This window comes from Aquarana catesbeiana, linkage group LG06 (genome assembly GCF_042186555.1).
Source record: "Aquarana catesbeiana isolate 2022-GZ linkage group LG06, ASM4218655v1, whole genome shotgun sequence".
Taxonomy (NCBI): domain Eukaryota; kingdom Metazoa; phylum Chordata; class Amphibia; order Anura; family Ranidae; genus Aquarana; species Aquarana catesbeiana.
The window spans coordinates 273,659,502-273,675,971 of record NC_133329.1 but is presented as its reverse complement, the minus strand read 5'-3'; the positions used below and the strand labels follow the sequence as shown (position 1 = coordinate 273,675,971).

Here is a 16,470-nt window from a genome sequence, read left to right as displayed (position 1 = left end):
AACAAATATTAAATACCTCTTTCAATAGTTTATTTAACAGACCAAAAGGGAACAAATGAGTTAATTCCTAGGATTAACATACACTTCAAGATACAGACATAGTATGACAGCAAATACAATAGGCTCGATGAACATTTCTATGTATTTAAAAGAGCCAAATGTGCAATAAGTTTTGAATTTTGTCATATGCAAATATCTGTTATTAATAAAAATGTACATCGATATGGATAAAACCATGCAAAACATGTTGGAAGACATTTCACTAAAAGAGTTAAAGTGGTATTAAACCCAAAAGCAAACATTTATTATATTGTAGCTTCCAATTGTTAGATGTGATGGCTGTATTAGTTTTCTTTTTTAGACATTCTATTTTCACCTGATGATTTGGCCAATAAGTCTGTTTTTTTTTTTAAAAAGAACAAGCTCTCCAGCAGAATGGATCAGTTACAGATAGGAGACAAACAATTAATCATTAGCAAGGGTGCATACAATGCTCAGCTTTTATTTATGTAAAATATTTATCCCAAAGGGAAAAAACTGTTTTCTGTAACTGATTAAGAAGTGTGAGCTGGAGTTTAACTGAAATTTTGTTAGTGTATTTAAATCTGCTAACAATCCCCTTCGTTTTGTCTGGAAATGCTGCTGTCCAAAGGTGCCCCTGTGGTCCTTCATCCAGAGTGAGGACACTCTAATACAGGAGGTATGATATTTGTCAGATCACCAGGTGAAAACAGAGGGAAAAAAATACCAAAAACAAGAAAAGTTATGTAGCTATCACATCTAATGACTGGAAAGCTGCAATGTATTATATTTTGGTTTGGGGTTTAATACCACAGTAAGATGAAGCCATTAAAATTGGGAAAAACTGAAAAGAACATATTTTATTTTTTCTAAAAGAATGATTTCATACCTGACTTATGTTTTACAGATTATTTCAGAAAGCAAACCCAAATCATAGTGGTGTCAGATTCGGACAAGTAATTTGCTTCACTAGCTGAGCCTACTAAAACCACAAACCTCTAACAATATCTGCTCTAATTATATTATCTTCACCTTATAGGCATGTTCTATTGGTGAATCGGAGGTACTGCAAGCTCCAAGAAAGGAAGATTTCAAAATAATTGTGCAAAAATAAGAAGCAGCGGTTATCTGTCTGCTAGAATTGTACAAATGACCTATCTGAAAACTTGGGTATATTAGTAAATGTGACATTCCCTGCAGGTAACTCAATCGCTGTAATGTAAAATCCATGCACCAGGAATACAAACCTGCAGTGTATGTTTGGTGAATGTCACACTCATTGCTTTATGAGTATGCCCCTTGTTGTATAGGGTGATTTATAATGAAAACACATTGCTTAGAAAAAAAACTCCAGCTAAAACATTTTCATTTTGATAAGAGATGGGATGGGTTAGATTTTACTTATATATTGGATATTTTTAAAAATAGATTTTTAGGGTTTAGAACAATGGTTTTATTGCTGCCCATTCTTCCCTGTCTACAACCATACTCCCATTACTTAAAGGCATTTTTCAGCAGGAACCTAGGGGAACACAGTTTCGGTACCTCCAGCACGGAATGTATGAAATGGCAAGGGGTAATGGCGTGTGCTGGAAGGTCTTTTGATGCTGGCTTCTGGGAAAACTATTGTCACTGGTGAGGATTTATTATTGCTGGAGAGGATCCATTGTTGCTGGAGGGGTTGTTGCTGGAGGGGTTCCATTGTTGCTGGAGGGGATCCATTGTTGCTGGGTGGGATCTATTGTTGGGGGGGTCTATTGTTGGGGGGGTCTATTGTTGTGGGGGGGTCTTTTGTTGCTGGGAGGGAGCTACTCTTTAGGCTCCATAGACCCTCCAGTAGACAGTGACAATAGATCCTATTAAGGGATCTATTACTGCCGGAGAGTTTACTGATGCTGGCTGCTGGGAGATTTATTGTTGCCTGCGGGGGTCTATTGATGCTGGGGTATTTTGTTGAGTAGGGTCTATTGTTGTTGGCTTCAGGGGATCTACTTTACTGCTTTTCTTGTTATCATTAACAAATTGCACACAACTTACTTAGAACCACAAAATGATATCTTGTTTTGTATTCTCTAAAAGGGACTGGGAGGTGGGTAAGGACTGGAACCGAGGTTGGTGGGTAGGGGCAGAGACAAGGGGTGACTCGGAAGGGGGGAGTACCTGCACATATCCTCTAAGAAAAAAAAGCCCTGCTTAAAGGAGTGTGACAGGGACAGGAAATGAGAGAAGATTTCTTGTGGGGGTCACAGAAAGAAATAAAAATCAGACAGGAATATTAACTTTTACTTACTCTGTTCAAAAATAAACAAAATGGTTAGACTATAAAGGAAATCCTGTTCTTTTGAAATAAGGAGGCTATCAGTGCTAGCCTCCTTCTTCTACAAAATGTCTAACTGTGTCTGAATTCCATACTTTGGTCTGGAAAAAGCATGTGTATAAAAACGTGGAATCATAATTTTGCATACCTGTTTCTAGTAGTGACTCAGAAATAACTAAAGCCATTGGATCAGCACAACAGCCAGGCAACTAGCATTCCCAGAAGGCAAACTCAGCAGTGGCAGCCTCTACATTCTCATATAAGTTTAACGTTTGCCCAGACTATGCACAATAAAGTATGTACGTATTCTAAACAAGCAGTAAAGGAACTTTAAAACTAGTCTTCACAGACCTTGGTAGCTAAAGGAATTGTGGAGAATTTCATCTTCAAAGTTCTCAACACAGGCTCTTAAATCACAGCTCCACACAGCTTGTTTTCTCTGGCAGCAGAATGTCAGCATCCTGCCAGCCTTCTGATGTAAACATACAACATATCCTGTAAGCTGATGTGTAAGTGCAGCGCTATAAATTAAAATTAGTGTTAGTTGATACAAATGTACATGTACCACAACTAAATGTTATAGTGCAAATGTGCAAATATTAACCATGATTTTAAACCATTGATCTTGAAAAATCAATGCAGTGCACAGCAACAATTTGTTTAAGCAAAAGTCCAATGCATCAAAAAGTGCACAAGATACCCATATCCATATATTTGTATAATTAATAAGTGACTTGAGTCCATGAAATAAGATCCTGGTGCAATGGGAGTTCAGTGAGGTGGATCAATCATGAAGTGTGGAACATAAGAAATAAACTGGACCACGTGAAATCAGTCACCATGGAGAGACAAGAGGCTTACCGGAAAGCCAGCGACTGACCTTACTCAGGTCATGGAAGGCTTGTTGGATCTGGGATCTGCTGGAAAGATGTCCTGGTGAATGAAGCTTGGAGGGATATCCTGATGTATTAGGCTTTCTCCACTGGAAAATTTCCACAGATACTACGCAGTAATCAGATCCAGCACCATAGCATTGATGCCAAAGTGCAGGTGAGTGAATATATAAAAAAGGAAGGAAAAAAACTCCAATAGTGCAACACTGCTATAAAATGCTTTATTGGAGGGTGATGCAATGCATAATGCAATGAGATGACCCATAGCCGAGTCACTCAATCAATAAGGTAAAAATTGAATAAAATCTGGAATTCCAAACAAAGTAAGATCACATCAATGTGTGAGGGCGATCGCGCATGCGCAGAGCGCATAAGGGCGGTCGCTTGCTTTCCGGTAAGCCTATTGTCTCTCTGTGGTGATGGGTTTGACATGGTCCGGTTTATTTCTTATGTTCCACACTTCATGAATAATCCACCTCACTGAACTCACATTGCACCAAGATCTTATTTCATGGACTCAAGTCACTTACTAATTATACAAATATATGGATATGGGTATCTTGTGCACCTTTTGATGCATTGGACTTTTGCTTAAACAAATTGTTGCTGTGCACTGTATTGATTTTTCATGATCAATGGTTTAAAATCACAGTTAATATTTGCACATTTGCACTTTAACATTTAGTTGTGGTACATGTACATTTGTATCAACTAACACTAATTATAATTTATAGCGCTGCACTTTGTTACACATCTGCTTTTGTACCTACTATGTGGGTTATAGTGCTTAGCTGCTGTATGATATTGCTGTTTTACCATAGGGTGGATATTTCTTTTATTTTTATACATCCTGTAAGCTGTTTGAACCAACTGAAAAACGTCTTCAGAGTCTCTTTTGTGATCTTTGAGGATTGATTATTTCACAGTACATGCAGCTACTGAGGTCACTGATGGTTTGTTTTAAAAATGTTCAACTGACTGCTAATGATTTTTAAACACTTGACTATCCACAGGTTCACTTTAAGCCTTAGGGAGCAAAACAAGAAGTTGATTAAACTCAAAAGCTTTTCAGCTTGCTTCCATCTGAGCTAATCTAGCCTTAGCTAAGCTGTTTGCCAGGAGACAATTCTTAGAGGTATATAAAATACCACAGAATTCAAGTTGGACCTTGAAGAAACATACAGTTTCCAATAACACTGGGTCAGCCAAAATTCCTTATCATGTAGATGTGTCTATATGATGCTTGCTCAGCAATACTGTTCACTTTCCTAATTTGTCAACTTAACCAGAAAAGGCAATTCACTATTTTTTTCTTTTTCATCTTCTCAAGGGTAAGTCAACCTCTGTGTAGCTATTCATAATTCAGAGCCTACAAAAGATTTGTTCTTCAGACTAAACAGAAAAATAAAATGCAGTTTTCTGAATTGCAGATTGCATAATTTAAAGTTTAGTTGTGCTCTAAGAATCTGCTTTCTGGGGAAAAATGGGTTGCCTTCACAATTTGAACAGCTTTATCGATATTAATTACCGACAACAATGTCGCTGAAAGATTAACAGGATGGAAATTGAATAATAGTATGAGGCTTCAAAACCTCAGCAGCATAAAATATGTACAGGCACATCTTGTATAATGGAACTAAAACAGCCGTAGAAATAATAAAAAAAGCTTGACCTCACAGTGACCTTCTTTTTCAAGCAAGCTAAATTCCTCACATATGCTGGCTGTAAACCAAAGCAGCAGCAATGACAACCCATAAGAGAGAAGATGATCATACTATCAAAGAAGAAACTTATTTAGGTACGGTACACAAAAGAGGATAATATATCTAAACATGGCTGCCTACAAGCTAATGAGAAAATGCTGCTTTCATATTACTGTTTTATGATTATCCTTGTTATATAAAGTGATCTCAAATGCAAATAGGTGGTAGTGGTAAAAGAGTAACCATTTTTGGGAATCTAAAAAAACAAATGATAGTGTGCCGGTTTATCACTTTAAAAATAAAAATACAAAATAAAAAAATAAAAATCTTTACAAAAAATTGTTACTGGTGGACTATAAAGGAAAGTCATTTGAAGCAGCCGAAGAGAGCCATATCACTTGATCAATTTTTACAATAAAGGAATTCATATCACATGTAATCACAGAGACCAACTATTTGCCACCAACTTTTCAATCACAATGACATTGCAGACAAAGACAGGGACAACATGGAGGATATGAGACTCATAGGGATTGTTTTACTAAAGGCAAATTGCAAGCGCAGACAGTGCACTTTGCAAGCGCAGTTGCTTCAGAGCTTAGCAAATGAGGTAAAGCTTCACTTTGCAAAGAGTACCCAATCACGTGCAAGGAAAATGAAAAAAAAAAAGCATTTTTGCTTGCACAGGATTGGATAATGGAAGTCAGCAGAGCTGCTGCTCATTTACTAAGCACTGGAGCAACTTCACTTGCAGAGTGCACAGTCTATTTGCCTTTATTAAATCAACCACTAAGCATCTATGCGCAAACTAAACCTACAGAAATTCAGCCTAAAAGTGCTGCGTAAACTGTCGACGCTATATAAATCCTGTATACTAATAATAATAATAAAAAAGACAAAATGTAAAGAATAAAGATGATTCAGTTCCTCAGTAGCCTGATACAGTTCTGTTTTAAAATAACAGTGGGCTTGTTCAACATGACAATAAAACAAGCAACGTGCAATGTGAAGTAATCTATAGCTACCAATCAGGTTCCAGTTGAATAGAATCTGATGAGTGAAATATGACAGACTAGTTGCTGCCAGTTGCTGCAATGTACACTTTACTTTTTGAGTTGCTACATTATATGGCCATTGTATGGATACCAGAGCATCACGTCAGCTATATGGAAATCCCTCCAAATGACTGAATTCAGGTGTTTCCAGTGAAGAATACTGTTAATGCTACAGCATACAAACATGCTTTAGAAAACTTGTGGCAACAGTTTGGGGAAGACCATTTTCTGACTGAGCATGACTGTGTCCAAAATCTTGTGCAAAGCCTTCCCAGAAGAGTAGATGCTTTTACAGCCACCAAGGTGGTTGTGGTAGGGGAAAGGGCTGGGGGGGGGGGGGGGGCAACACCATAGTCATGTGCATGGTTTTGGTATGGAATGTCCAAAAAAGCTCATGTGGGTCAGATGTCCATAAGCATTTGAATATATATATAGTCTTCACAAGTCACAGTTCCACAGTTCACCTCCTGTTGTTTTATCTAGTGTTGTAGCCCCTCAGGTCAAACAGGAAGACTCTTTGGGGGATATTTACTAAAACTGGAGCACTCAGAATTTTGACAATGGAAGCTGATTGGTTTCAATGCAGAGCTACACTAGATTTTGCACTCTGCATTTTTAGTAAATCTCATTCTTTGTTTATTTTTATTTTAAGAACGTTCGTTTGATTTTCTAACTAACAGTAGGGTCAAATCGATGTTTGTTTTTGACTGCAGTGATGAGAAAATTTGAAGGAGCAAGATGGAAAATGTTTCTTCAGTAAACAAATTTTTAACAGTGAATGTGTTTTTTTTTTTTTTTTTTTGTATGTGAAAGTCCATTCCTTGCAAAATCCAATGTTAAAAGCAAATAAAGTTTTGAAGTACTTTAAAAAAACATTCGTCAAGCCATTGCATGTACTGTGAATTTTCATCTAAACATTCTTTCGAAAATCCACTAGTGTATGGTCAACATTAAGCAAATAAATAAGTATTTTCAAAAATAAGCATTTCCTAACATGAAACTGTTTTTGTATAAGACTAAAATATAGTATCCTTGATGCACTACTTTCAGCACGGGGGGGGGGGGGGGGGGGGGCAGGGACCTTTCCCCAGAAATAAAGTCCACTCTATACCCTAAATAAAAAAAACACACACAAAAAAAATGAACATTGGTATGTTTTATGTCAGGTTTGTGACAGAGGGGGTTATTTACTAAAGGAAAATCCACTTTGCACTGCAAGTGCACTTGGAAGTAAAGTCGCTGTAGATCTGAGGGGGGCATGCAAGGAAAATAAAAAAACAGTACATGATTGGATGATAAAATCAGCAGAGCTTCCACTCATTTCAGATATACCCCTTAGATCAGGAGCGACTGCACTTTCAAGTGCACTTGCAGTGCAAAGTGGATTTCCCTTTCGTAAATAACCCCCAGAATGTTATTGGTCAGGCTGAATTATGCAGTATTCTCAGTGAATAATGCGATTAGACAGAATGACTATTGGAGAACTAACCATGCTCCTGCACCAGGCCAAACTGTTGCTATGTTTTTACTGGCTCTAGGTTTGAATCCAGTTTTTATAGCCAACAATTACAGAAAACAAAACAAATATCTCAGACGGATAGAAAGGGAAAATGCTGTGGAATAGGCAGACATAAAATAGCCAAATAAGGTGCCAAGGCGTAAAGCAGCTCACAAGCAGGATTTCTGCATAATGGAGCTTTTATACAACAGCACACTTAGCAGCCGTGGAGACAAATCAAATATTGCTGATAAACACAATGACCAGCGGAGAGACGGGACAGCTAAAAACAAAGAGTGCGAGATTGTTGTTGCACAAGTCATGATCATTCTGACCGAGAAGCACAAGCAAAATATTCAGTAACGGTCTTGGCACAGCCTCACATTTTTCTTGTTTGGTTTTAGAAGCAATTGAGGAACAAAAACAAAATGCCAGAGAAAAAGGGAGGGGGGCTCGGGTGCTCAGAGCTTGTCCAGCATATTTTTAGGTTTACACATTTCCAACGGTTGCACAAAATTGCAAGGGTCCATTACATACAAGAAACAAGCTGTCCGAAATGTTATAGAACTCTGGCATCTAAAACAAACCTACACTCTCTATAAAAACGTTTTGAAGCAACATCTCTTTGGCTAATGCTGAAAAACATAAAGGGCATGTATCTTTCTTCTGGATTGCAATGCTTTACCATGCCAAAGGCACTGGACACATGACCTCCACTGATTATTTGGTTGTGCCTGAACAGCAGTCTACCAAGCCCCTTACACAAAGACCATGTGGTCAATCCTGTGACCATGTGACTGGCACCATAGAGGTGAAGGAACATAAGTTTCCCTGATTTGTATCTATTTTTTTAAGATTGCTCAGGGAGCTGTCTATTCGAAAGCAATATTATTTTCAGAGGATAGGTATGTTAAATTTAACTTAGCATTAAAATGATTTCATGAGAAGGGTTGGACTACTCTAGAGGTACTTTAAAAAGTTTGTAGGGTTCATTGTTTAGGTTTAACCCCTTCCCGTCTACGCTATAGTCAAAGAATAGCTACAGTGCGGGCTTAATTTGCCAGGAGGACATACATGGACGTCCTCCTGTGCTTGCGCTCCCCTTACCCCCCTTGCGGCAAGTGGGCAGCACAATCTGTGACCACTGAGTTCAAAGGATGGCCCTTTACCACGTGATCAGCAGTGTCCAATGACAGCTGATCACAGAAGTAAACACAAACCGGTAATCAGCTTTTCTTTCTTCGCGCTGACAGCATGAGGAAAGAAAAAGAGAGCTGATAACGGCTTGTGTTAAAGGGATATCAACACTGATAATTAGCGCACTGATTATAAGTGCAGTCCCAACAGTCTCTGCCAATCAGTACCCACCAGTGCTGCCAATCAGCGCCCATGAGTGTCACCTATCAGTGACCATCAGTTCTGCCTATCAGTACCCATCAGTGCCATCCAGTGCTGCCTATCAGTGCAGCCTCATCAATGCCTCATCAGTGCCCACCAGTGCAGCCTCATCAGTGCCACCTATCAGTGTCGCCTCATCAATGCCGCTTCATCATTACATCCTATCAGTGCTCATCAGTGCAGGCTATCAGTGCCCATCAGTGCAGCCTCATCAGCCCACATTAGTAAAGGAGAAAAATTACCCGTTTGCAAAATTTTATAACAAAGTATGAAAAATTTGTTGTTTTTTTTTTAAATTCTTAGTTTTTTAAATTTGTTTAGCAAAAAAATAAAAAAAAACCCAGTGGTGATTAAATACCACCAAAAGAAAGCTCTATTTGTGTAAAAAAAAAGATAAACATGTCTTATGGGTACAGTGTAGCATGACCGTGCAATTGTCATTCAAAGTGTGACAGTGCTGAAAGAGGAAAATTGGTCTGGGCAGGAAGGGAGTAAAAGTGCCTGGTAGGCAAGTGGTTAATGAGTTAAAAATAAGTACAATTTATAAAATTCATTAACAACTTGTAAACCTAGGTTAAATTAGTTATGGGGGACAGGATTCAACAGAAACTCTGGCAGTGATTACTGAATACAGAAGTAACAAGTAAAAAGATAAAAATGCCAACTGGCTGATTTATCTAGTGGTAGAGTGTACAGTATAGTAAAACATGCTAAATGTAGTAGATGAGAAGAAAGGGCAAAGATACCATGTGCAAAGATGTCATAACCCATGAGGTGTTGGCAATCTGTCACCAGGCTCTGTGGTTAGTGTAAGTAAAAAAATAACCTACTGCCTGTTTTCAGCAAGAGAAGCAATCCTATCGTTGGTGTCAGTGGAAGGAATTGTGCCCCATCACTGTTGTCATTGAAAGGTAGACTCAGTTAAAGTAAAGCAAAGGGTCTTTGCTTGCAAAAGAGGCCACTGGCCTAGTTCAAGGGTTAACAAGTGTTACTATGGTCAAAATTAAAAATGACATTAATGTCTGTCAATAGCATTAACACAATGGTCTTTGTTTTTCGACTCTCTTAACAACTCTAAATCTGTTGTTTTTTAACTTTCTTTAACAGGCCAAGCTGTTACCAAAAGTGGCTGTTAAAACCATTTAACACTAACAGTGGTGCTTGCGATGGTCAGCTTTTACTGATATAGGTAAAACCTTTATCCCAAAAGGAAAAAAAGCCCTTGCTGTAACTGCTTAAAAAGTGTTAACTGGAGCTAGGCTATAAGTTGTGTATGTAAAGTCCATCTACGGCCACTAGTCCTTCCAATCCTACCCTCTACAATGGTTGACACTGCCCATTCAAAGTGGAGGAGTGAACGTATCCACCCTAAGGCTGGTCATACACGGTTTGAATCTTCACCTTCACCAGGAACTGGACAAGATTCGAACCATTAATGGGCAGGCTGAATGTACCAAGTTGATCAATCAATCAACCTGGGTACAACAAGCCTGCCCGATTTGCTTCTGATTATGATGCAATAGCTGCTAGCGATAATCACTGTCTTCTCCCGGTAGGGACGACTTCCCCTGCCTGCCCTGCCACCACAGAGAAAAGACAATTGCTCGGCAGGAGGCCCACTGTTTGTGTTGATGAGGGAATCATGCCAATTTCTTCCCCGCAACTTGTGGTTGCAGGAAAGAAATTTGCACTGTTTATGGGCTGCCTTAGACAGGAGGTGTGTTGCTGGCCAATTACCAAAATGAAAATAAAGGGGTTGATTTACTAAAACTGGTTTCTATGCAGAGCTGAACCAGATTTTGCACTCTCCAGTTTTAGTAAATCAAACCCCCTATAAGCCTAAGAAAGAAAAGTAATGCTGCCACTATATTCAAAGTTCAGTAAGCTACAATATTTAAAATGGTTGTTTTTGGGTTTAGATATGCTTTAAAGCTGATATCCAGGCAGATTTAAAAGACACAAATGCAGCTTTGTAATACATGTACATGTATTAGAGCATTAAATGTATATATTTTTTTAAAATTAAGAAGTGTAAGTACCTGACTTTAACTTGGAGTGACCCTCTACTGTACAGTCTGTACAAAAGAGCTCAGAGAAGGGGAGGGAAATAGGCACAAGGATGCATGAAGGTGTGCTGCAGTGCAAGGAGCATGCTGATATGAGGAGAGAGCAGAGTCACTGAGAAATGAAAGTCACAGAGAAATGAGCTCATCAGTCTGCTGCTTCTCCTTTCACTGTCCAGTCAAAGGATTGAAAAATCAGCAGCAGAGAAAAATCAAGTCCTCTTCCCTTCCAGACAGGGATGGGTCGTGTGGCTGAGCTGTGTAAATCTTAGGACTGTGGGGAAAGAAATACAAATCCTTTGGCATGTAAACAGCCCTCATATATGTATTTCAGCTGCATATTTAGCTGTTCAGCTTTAATGTAGAGGTCAGTTAGAATAAAAATGAATATGCAGCAAAGGAGCTTAGTAGACAGGTCACATTTAATAAGATCAAGAAACACTGCTATAGAAAATATGGATTTATTAGTTAAACTTTATCAGCTGGTATGTTCATAATTTACTGAAATATGAAGCATGCTGTCAGGATACAATGGTTAAGGATTACTAATAAAAAAAAATCTGTTTCTGATTCAAGCTCACCACATATAAACACTGTTTTATTACATGTCCCATAACTAAATATGCTATGTAAATAGGCACTTTATAATTAGGTGCAGATTATTATCATTATAGGATTATGTACTATATCTGATTCAGGTCTGCTCAGGAGTCTTTGTGCACCTGGCTATTGTATTACAAAGGCAAATGTCAGCCACATTTCTCTTTTTTCCTCTAGATTTAATGTTGAATGCACAGCAAGTACTGCCATAATGGGAGACACATTAGGATTGTGTTTCCCAAAGTTAATAACAAGGAGAATGTTATTAGACTAAAAGACACAAAGCTATATTCGACAACACAACATGAAGTTATCCACATACTATCCCCTAAAACATGGATCCAATTTCACAGACACGGGCTCCATAAAATCTATTGCTCTGAAGCATGGCGCACTCTGATATTGTGGATGACAATAACAATTTAAAATCTCTGTTTTCATCTCTGCCTTTAATGGAAGATTTACAACAGTTAGGTCATCTATTGTATTGTTATTATTGCTGAGATAAGGATGCAACCAAAAATCAACTGGATGATAAAAACCAGCTACATTAGACTGTATTGATAATTTAGCTTTTACTAACATACAGCTCTTGGGTCAGCTGCGGTCACAAATCCCTTGTGTCTCCAGTAGACAATATTTATGCTTGTGTTATCCAATGCAAATGACAAAGGGAAGATAATGAGGGCTACATGGGCAAATATGATAATTCTTTGTCTACAGTACTGCTAATAGGTTGTATCATTTCTGAGTGTCCTTAGCTCAATCTAGAAATGTATTTACAGTTTTATATAAAAAAAAAGATGGGAAATACATGACTGGGCAGCCTATAATAATTAAAAACTATATGTTAATATGTATTAAAATAGGTAATCGTAAGCAATTTGCTCCATTACATCACTAAGTGTAACAATTTTTTGCCCAGTAAGTTATTGTAACTTTGGCACTAATTATAAATTGGTAGCCTAAAGGAGTCCAAAGATGAGCCAGTTCTTGTCGTTCAACTACTGGGTTGAATAGAAAACTGACCCTATTCCCCCATGAACACATTCACCCCATGAATCCTTCCTGCTGTATCACTGCATTCTGACAAAAGGGAGACTTCCCTGCTGTCAGAATACACTGTTAAGCATTGCAGGCTATAGCCTGCAAAGCTGATTGAGCACGGAAAATCTGATAGGGCAGTTGTACAGAAGTTGATTGGTAGATCAACTTCTGTACAACCACAGTGCCCATACATGGATCGAAATTATGGTGGTCCCTGCTGAACTGAATGAACTTTGATCCTTGCATGGTCAACTTAAGTTGTTTATATTCATAAAATAGCTGCTTCCTTATAGCTATGTAGACCTTTCTCCTTAAAGGATAAGTTCACATTTGTACAAAAAATAATAAATGCACATCTTTTTACAGGTAATTATTGCCTGTTTATAATTTTTTTGTATAACGAGCCTGCAAAGAATTGGACCAGCGATCAGGAGATTACTGTTGCAATGCAGGTCTTCTGCACACTGCCAGTGTATCTGCTTACCTGTACATCCCATATGGGCAAGCCGAAACTCCCTCAACAGGAAGACTCAATGAACTACCACAGCGCTCCACAGCGCTGTTGTAGTTAATTGAGAACTAGCCGCGAAAGCTGTCAGGACTTGTAGTTCATTCATACACAGAGCGTGAATGAATGACATGGCTGTGTGGGCGGAGCTGCTTTTAGAAAGTGACAGCTAGTACGGGGAACTTCTCCCCATACTGCTGCCACAGGGTTGGGGGGGCAGCAATTGGTGGATGCAGCACTGGGAACATGTTACATGACCCTAAAATCGGCTGGAACATGTAACCTGTTCCCAAAGGTGAACTTATCCTTTAAACTTAAAGCAGAAAACGTATTTGGGCTTATTTACTAAAGGAGTTGCATTCTATACTCAAAAAATGTGTGAATATTCCCCCTAATTATCCAATATTTTGAAATGCATTTGCACGTGATAGGAAATTTCAAAGGAACATGAATTTTTTTTTTGTACATGACTGAATAATTTAAGTGAATATACACACTATTTTTTGAGATAAGATTCTCAAATTCTTTAGTAAGGTTTGCTGCCTATACAACTAAAGCCGGAATCCTGCCATTCAGAATCCTTGATTCAACATAACCACTCATGGGAATCTTTCCCACAAAATGGTATGCAGCAACAGCCCTGAAGAAGGGGGGTCTATTCCTCCAAAATGTGTTGACTTGATGTACATGTTGCTATTTTTGAAGAAAAGCCCATGAACCATATTTTAAAAGTCACATTTCTCTGGATACTGGGCGTTTCTTTCTTTTTAACTAAATTCTTTAGCAAAACAGCTTTAAAATCTTAGTTTTTTCATTATAAATACTAGCTAAATCACTGGATCATTCTTATATGAATACATTTACACCTAAACTCCAGGTATGTTTTTATTTTATTTTTTTATTTTTTGCATAGTTCCATTGGTCCACCTTGGATCAATATTAGTATAAATATTCCATACCTGGCTGAATCACTATACTAGCCACCACTGCTACAGTGATCCCCGCTCTCTTCCAAGTCTGATGCTGAGCAGCTGCTCTACTGCATAGTAACCACAGGAGGTTGCTTGCTTGACATGGGCGCCATTCAGAGAATACGTCACATTTTTTTTTAATGAATGCAATGCATTCTCTGATTGCACAAGGTGAAGAGGTGGCGGGGTGATCTACACCTTGCTCAATCAGAAAATTCTTTGCATTCACTGAAAAAAATGCAAGGCATTCTCTGAATGGTGCCCATGCTGAGTGAGCAACCTCATGTGGTTACAATGCAGCAGGGAAGCAGCTTGGCATAGGATCCAGAAGACAGAGAGGATGACTGCAGTGCCGACTACTACAGTGATTCTTCAATTGCAGTGATTACACAGGTGTGGAATATGTATATTTACATCAGTCCAAACTGGACCAATGTAGTTATGCAGAAAAAAAAAACTTGCCTGGAGCTCAGCTTTAAAGAAAACGTGTCATTGTTGACCTCTTCTTCTGTAAAGGCTAGCTGACTGCATGTTGGGCTGATCCCCTTGCTTCAGTACTGTAACTCACAGACCCAGAGACAAGCATGAACATAAAGTGGGTCAGGATAAGGACCAGGTAACTTGCAATTTAAGCAGGGGGTCGGTATTTGCAGTTTAGTTGTTTATACAGTAGGAAATTCCATTATTTCTTAGCCAAACAAGTCTCACATATGGGCACCTGACATTAATCAAGTCTTTACTTACTATGAAAAGGGCCATGTCTGCTGAGGTATATTTTCACAATGTTTACATTTAAGAAATATGTGCAATTAACAAGCCAAACGTAATACATCTTTTTATATTACTTACCAGGATACACTGTTGGTTGGGGAAAAGCAGTAATTGGTTCTATAAAAGAAAATAGGAATATATAATATGTTAAAGTGTATCTATGGTCAAAATCTAAATTCATATATTCATTTTCCCATTGTATTGCAATTATTTCTAGCCTACTCCTAATAATTTGAATGATCTTAAAGTTTTTAAACTTATTTTGTGAAGAACATCACACATTTACGTCCTTGAATTGTGTGACATGTATTCACTATGCTCTGTGAGTAGGCACTGCTGTGGCACACATTTCACAGAGCCTGCTGAGAGGAGGAGTTTCAGGAGATGGAGTCAGTACAGGAAATCACTGCTCGCAGGCAGCAAGGTACCATGGGATATATAGTCCTTAGAAATTGAAGGAAAACAGCAGAGAAGAAGAAGCTGCAAAGTATCCAGGAAGTTGTGGAAAAGGATGGCCAGCAGACAGGCAGAACTTAGAACATGAAAGGAGATTTTTCAAGTAAACTTATATTGGATTGTCAGAAACTACTGCATGTATTTCTATTACAATGCTGATGTTATATAATGAAGTGTATGCTGTTATCACAGATCTTCTTTCAAACATACAAAATTAAAGAGTCAGTTTTAGACGCAACGACTGTTTTAAAGGGAACCTATCATGTCTCTTCTGTCATGGCTCAGTAAAGGCCAGTAACCTCCACTGGAAGCAACCATAATCCACCTGCAAAGGGTGTGCACTAATATCAAGGCTGGAGTTGGGGGGGTAGTGTCAGTGCAAGAGGTGTATTATAGTAATATCAGGGCAAGTGGTGTGCAAAAGTATCAGAGCAGGGGGTGTTTACTAGTATCAAGGAAGGCGTGTATACTAATATCAGGATAGCGAGTGTGTACTAGTTTTAAGGCAGGTGTTGCAAACTAGTATCAAGGCAGGGAATATACTCTAGTATCAGGACACGGGGTGTTGACTAGTAATAAGGCAGAGGGTGTATACTAGTTTTAGGATCGGGGTGTGTGTTAGTATTAAGGCAGGAGTGTGTACTAGTAACAAGGCCGGAGTTGTGTACAAGCATTAAAGGGGTTGTAAATTCAATTTTTTTTATCTTAATGCATTCCATGCATTAAGATAAAACATCTTCTGTGTGCAGCACCCACCCCAGCACCCCCTAATACTTACCTGAGCCCCATCTCTATCTAGCAATGCCCACAAGTGCCTTGGCTGTCCGTGACTCTCCCTCCTGATTGGCTGAGACACAGCAGCAGCGTCATTGGCTCCTGCTGCTGTCAATCAAAGTCAGTTAGCTAATCAGGAGAGAGAAGGGCAGAGCTGAATCAGGGCTTTGTGTCTAAATGGACAAACGGAGCTGCAGCTCGACTCAGGTGCCCCCATAGCAAGCTGTTTTCTGTGGGGGCATTCAACAGGAGGGAGAGGCCAGGAGAGCTAAGGGGCGACCTGAAAAGAGAAGGATCAGGGCTGCTCTGTGCAAAAGCACTACACAAGGCAGGTAAGTATGACATGTTTATTATTATAAAAAGAGACTTTACAATCACAAGGCAAGGAGTGCTTA

At 38.8% G+C, this 16,470-nt stretch overlaps 1 protein-coding gene across 2 annotated transcripts in view; it reads right to left on the bottom strand.

Moving 5' to 3' along the window:
• The window catches only part of NRP2 (neuropilin 2), a 190,604-nt gene that overhangs the window by 18,015 nt on the left and 156,119 nt on the right, over positions 1-16,470 (bottom strand). For both annotated transcript variants that reach the window (XM_073633367.1, XM_073633368.1), the window contains exon 15: positions 14,924-14,962. In XM_073633367.1, coding sequence (XP_073489468.1) covers positions 14,924-14,962 — 39 coding nt within the window. The remainder of the gene's footprint in view (positions 1-14,923; positions 14,963-16,470) is intronic.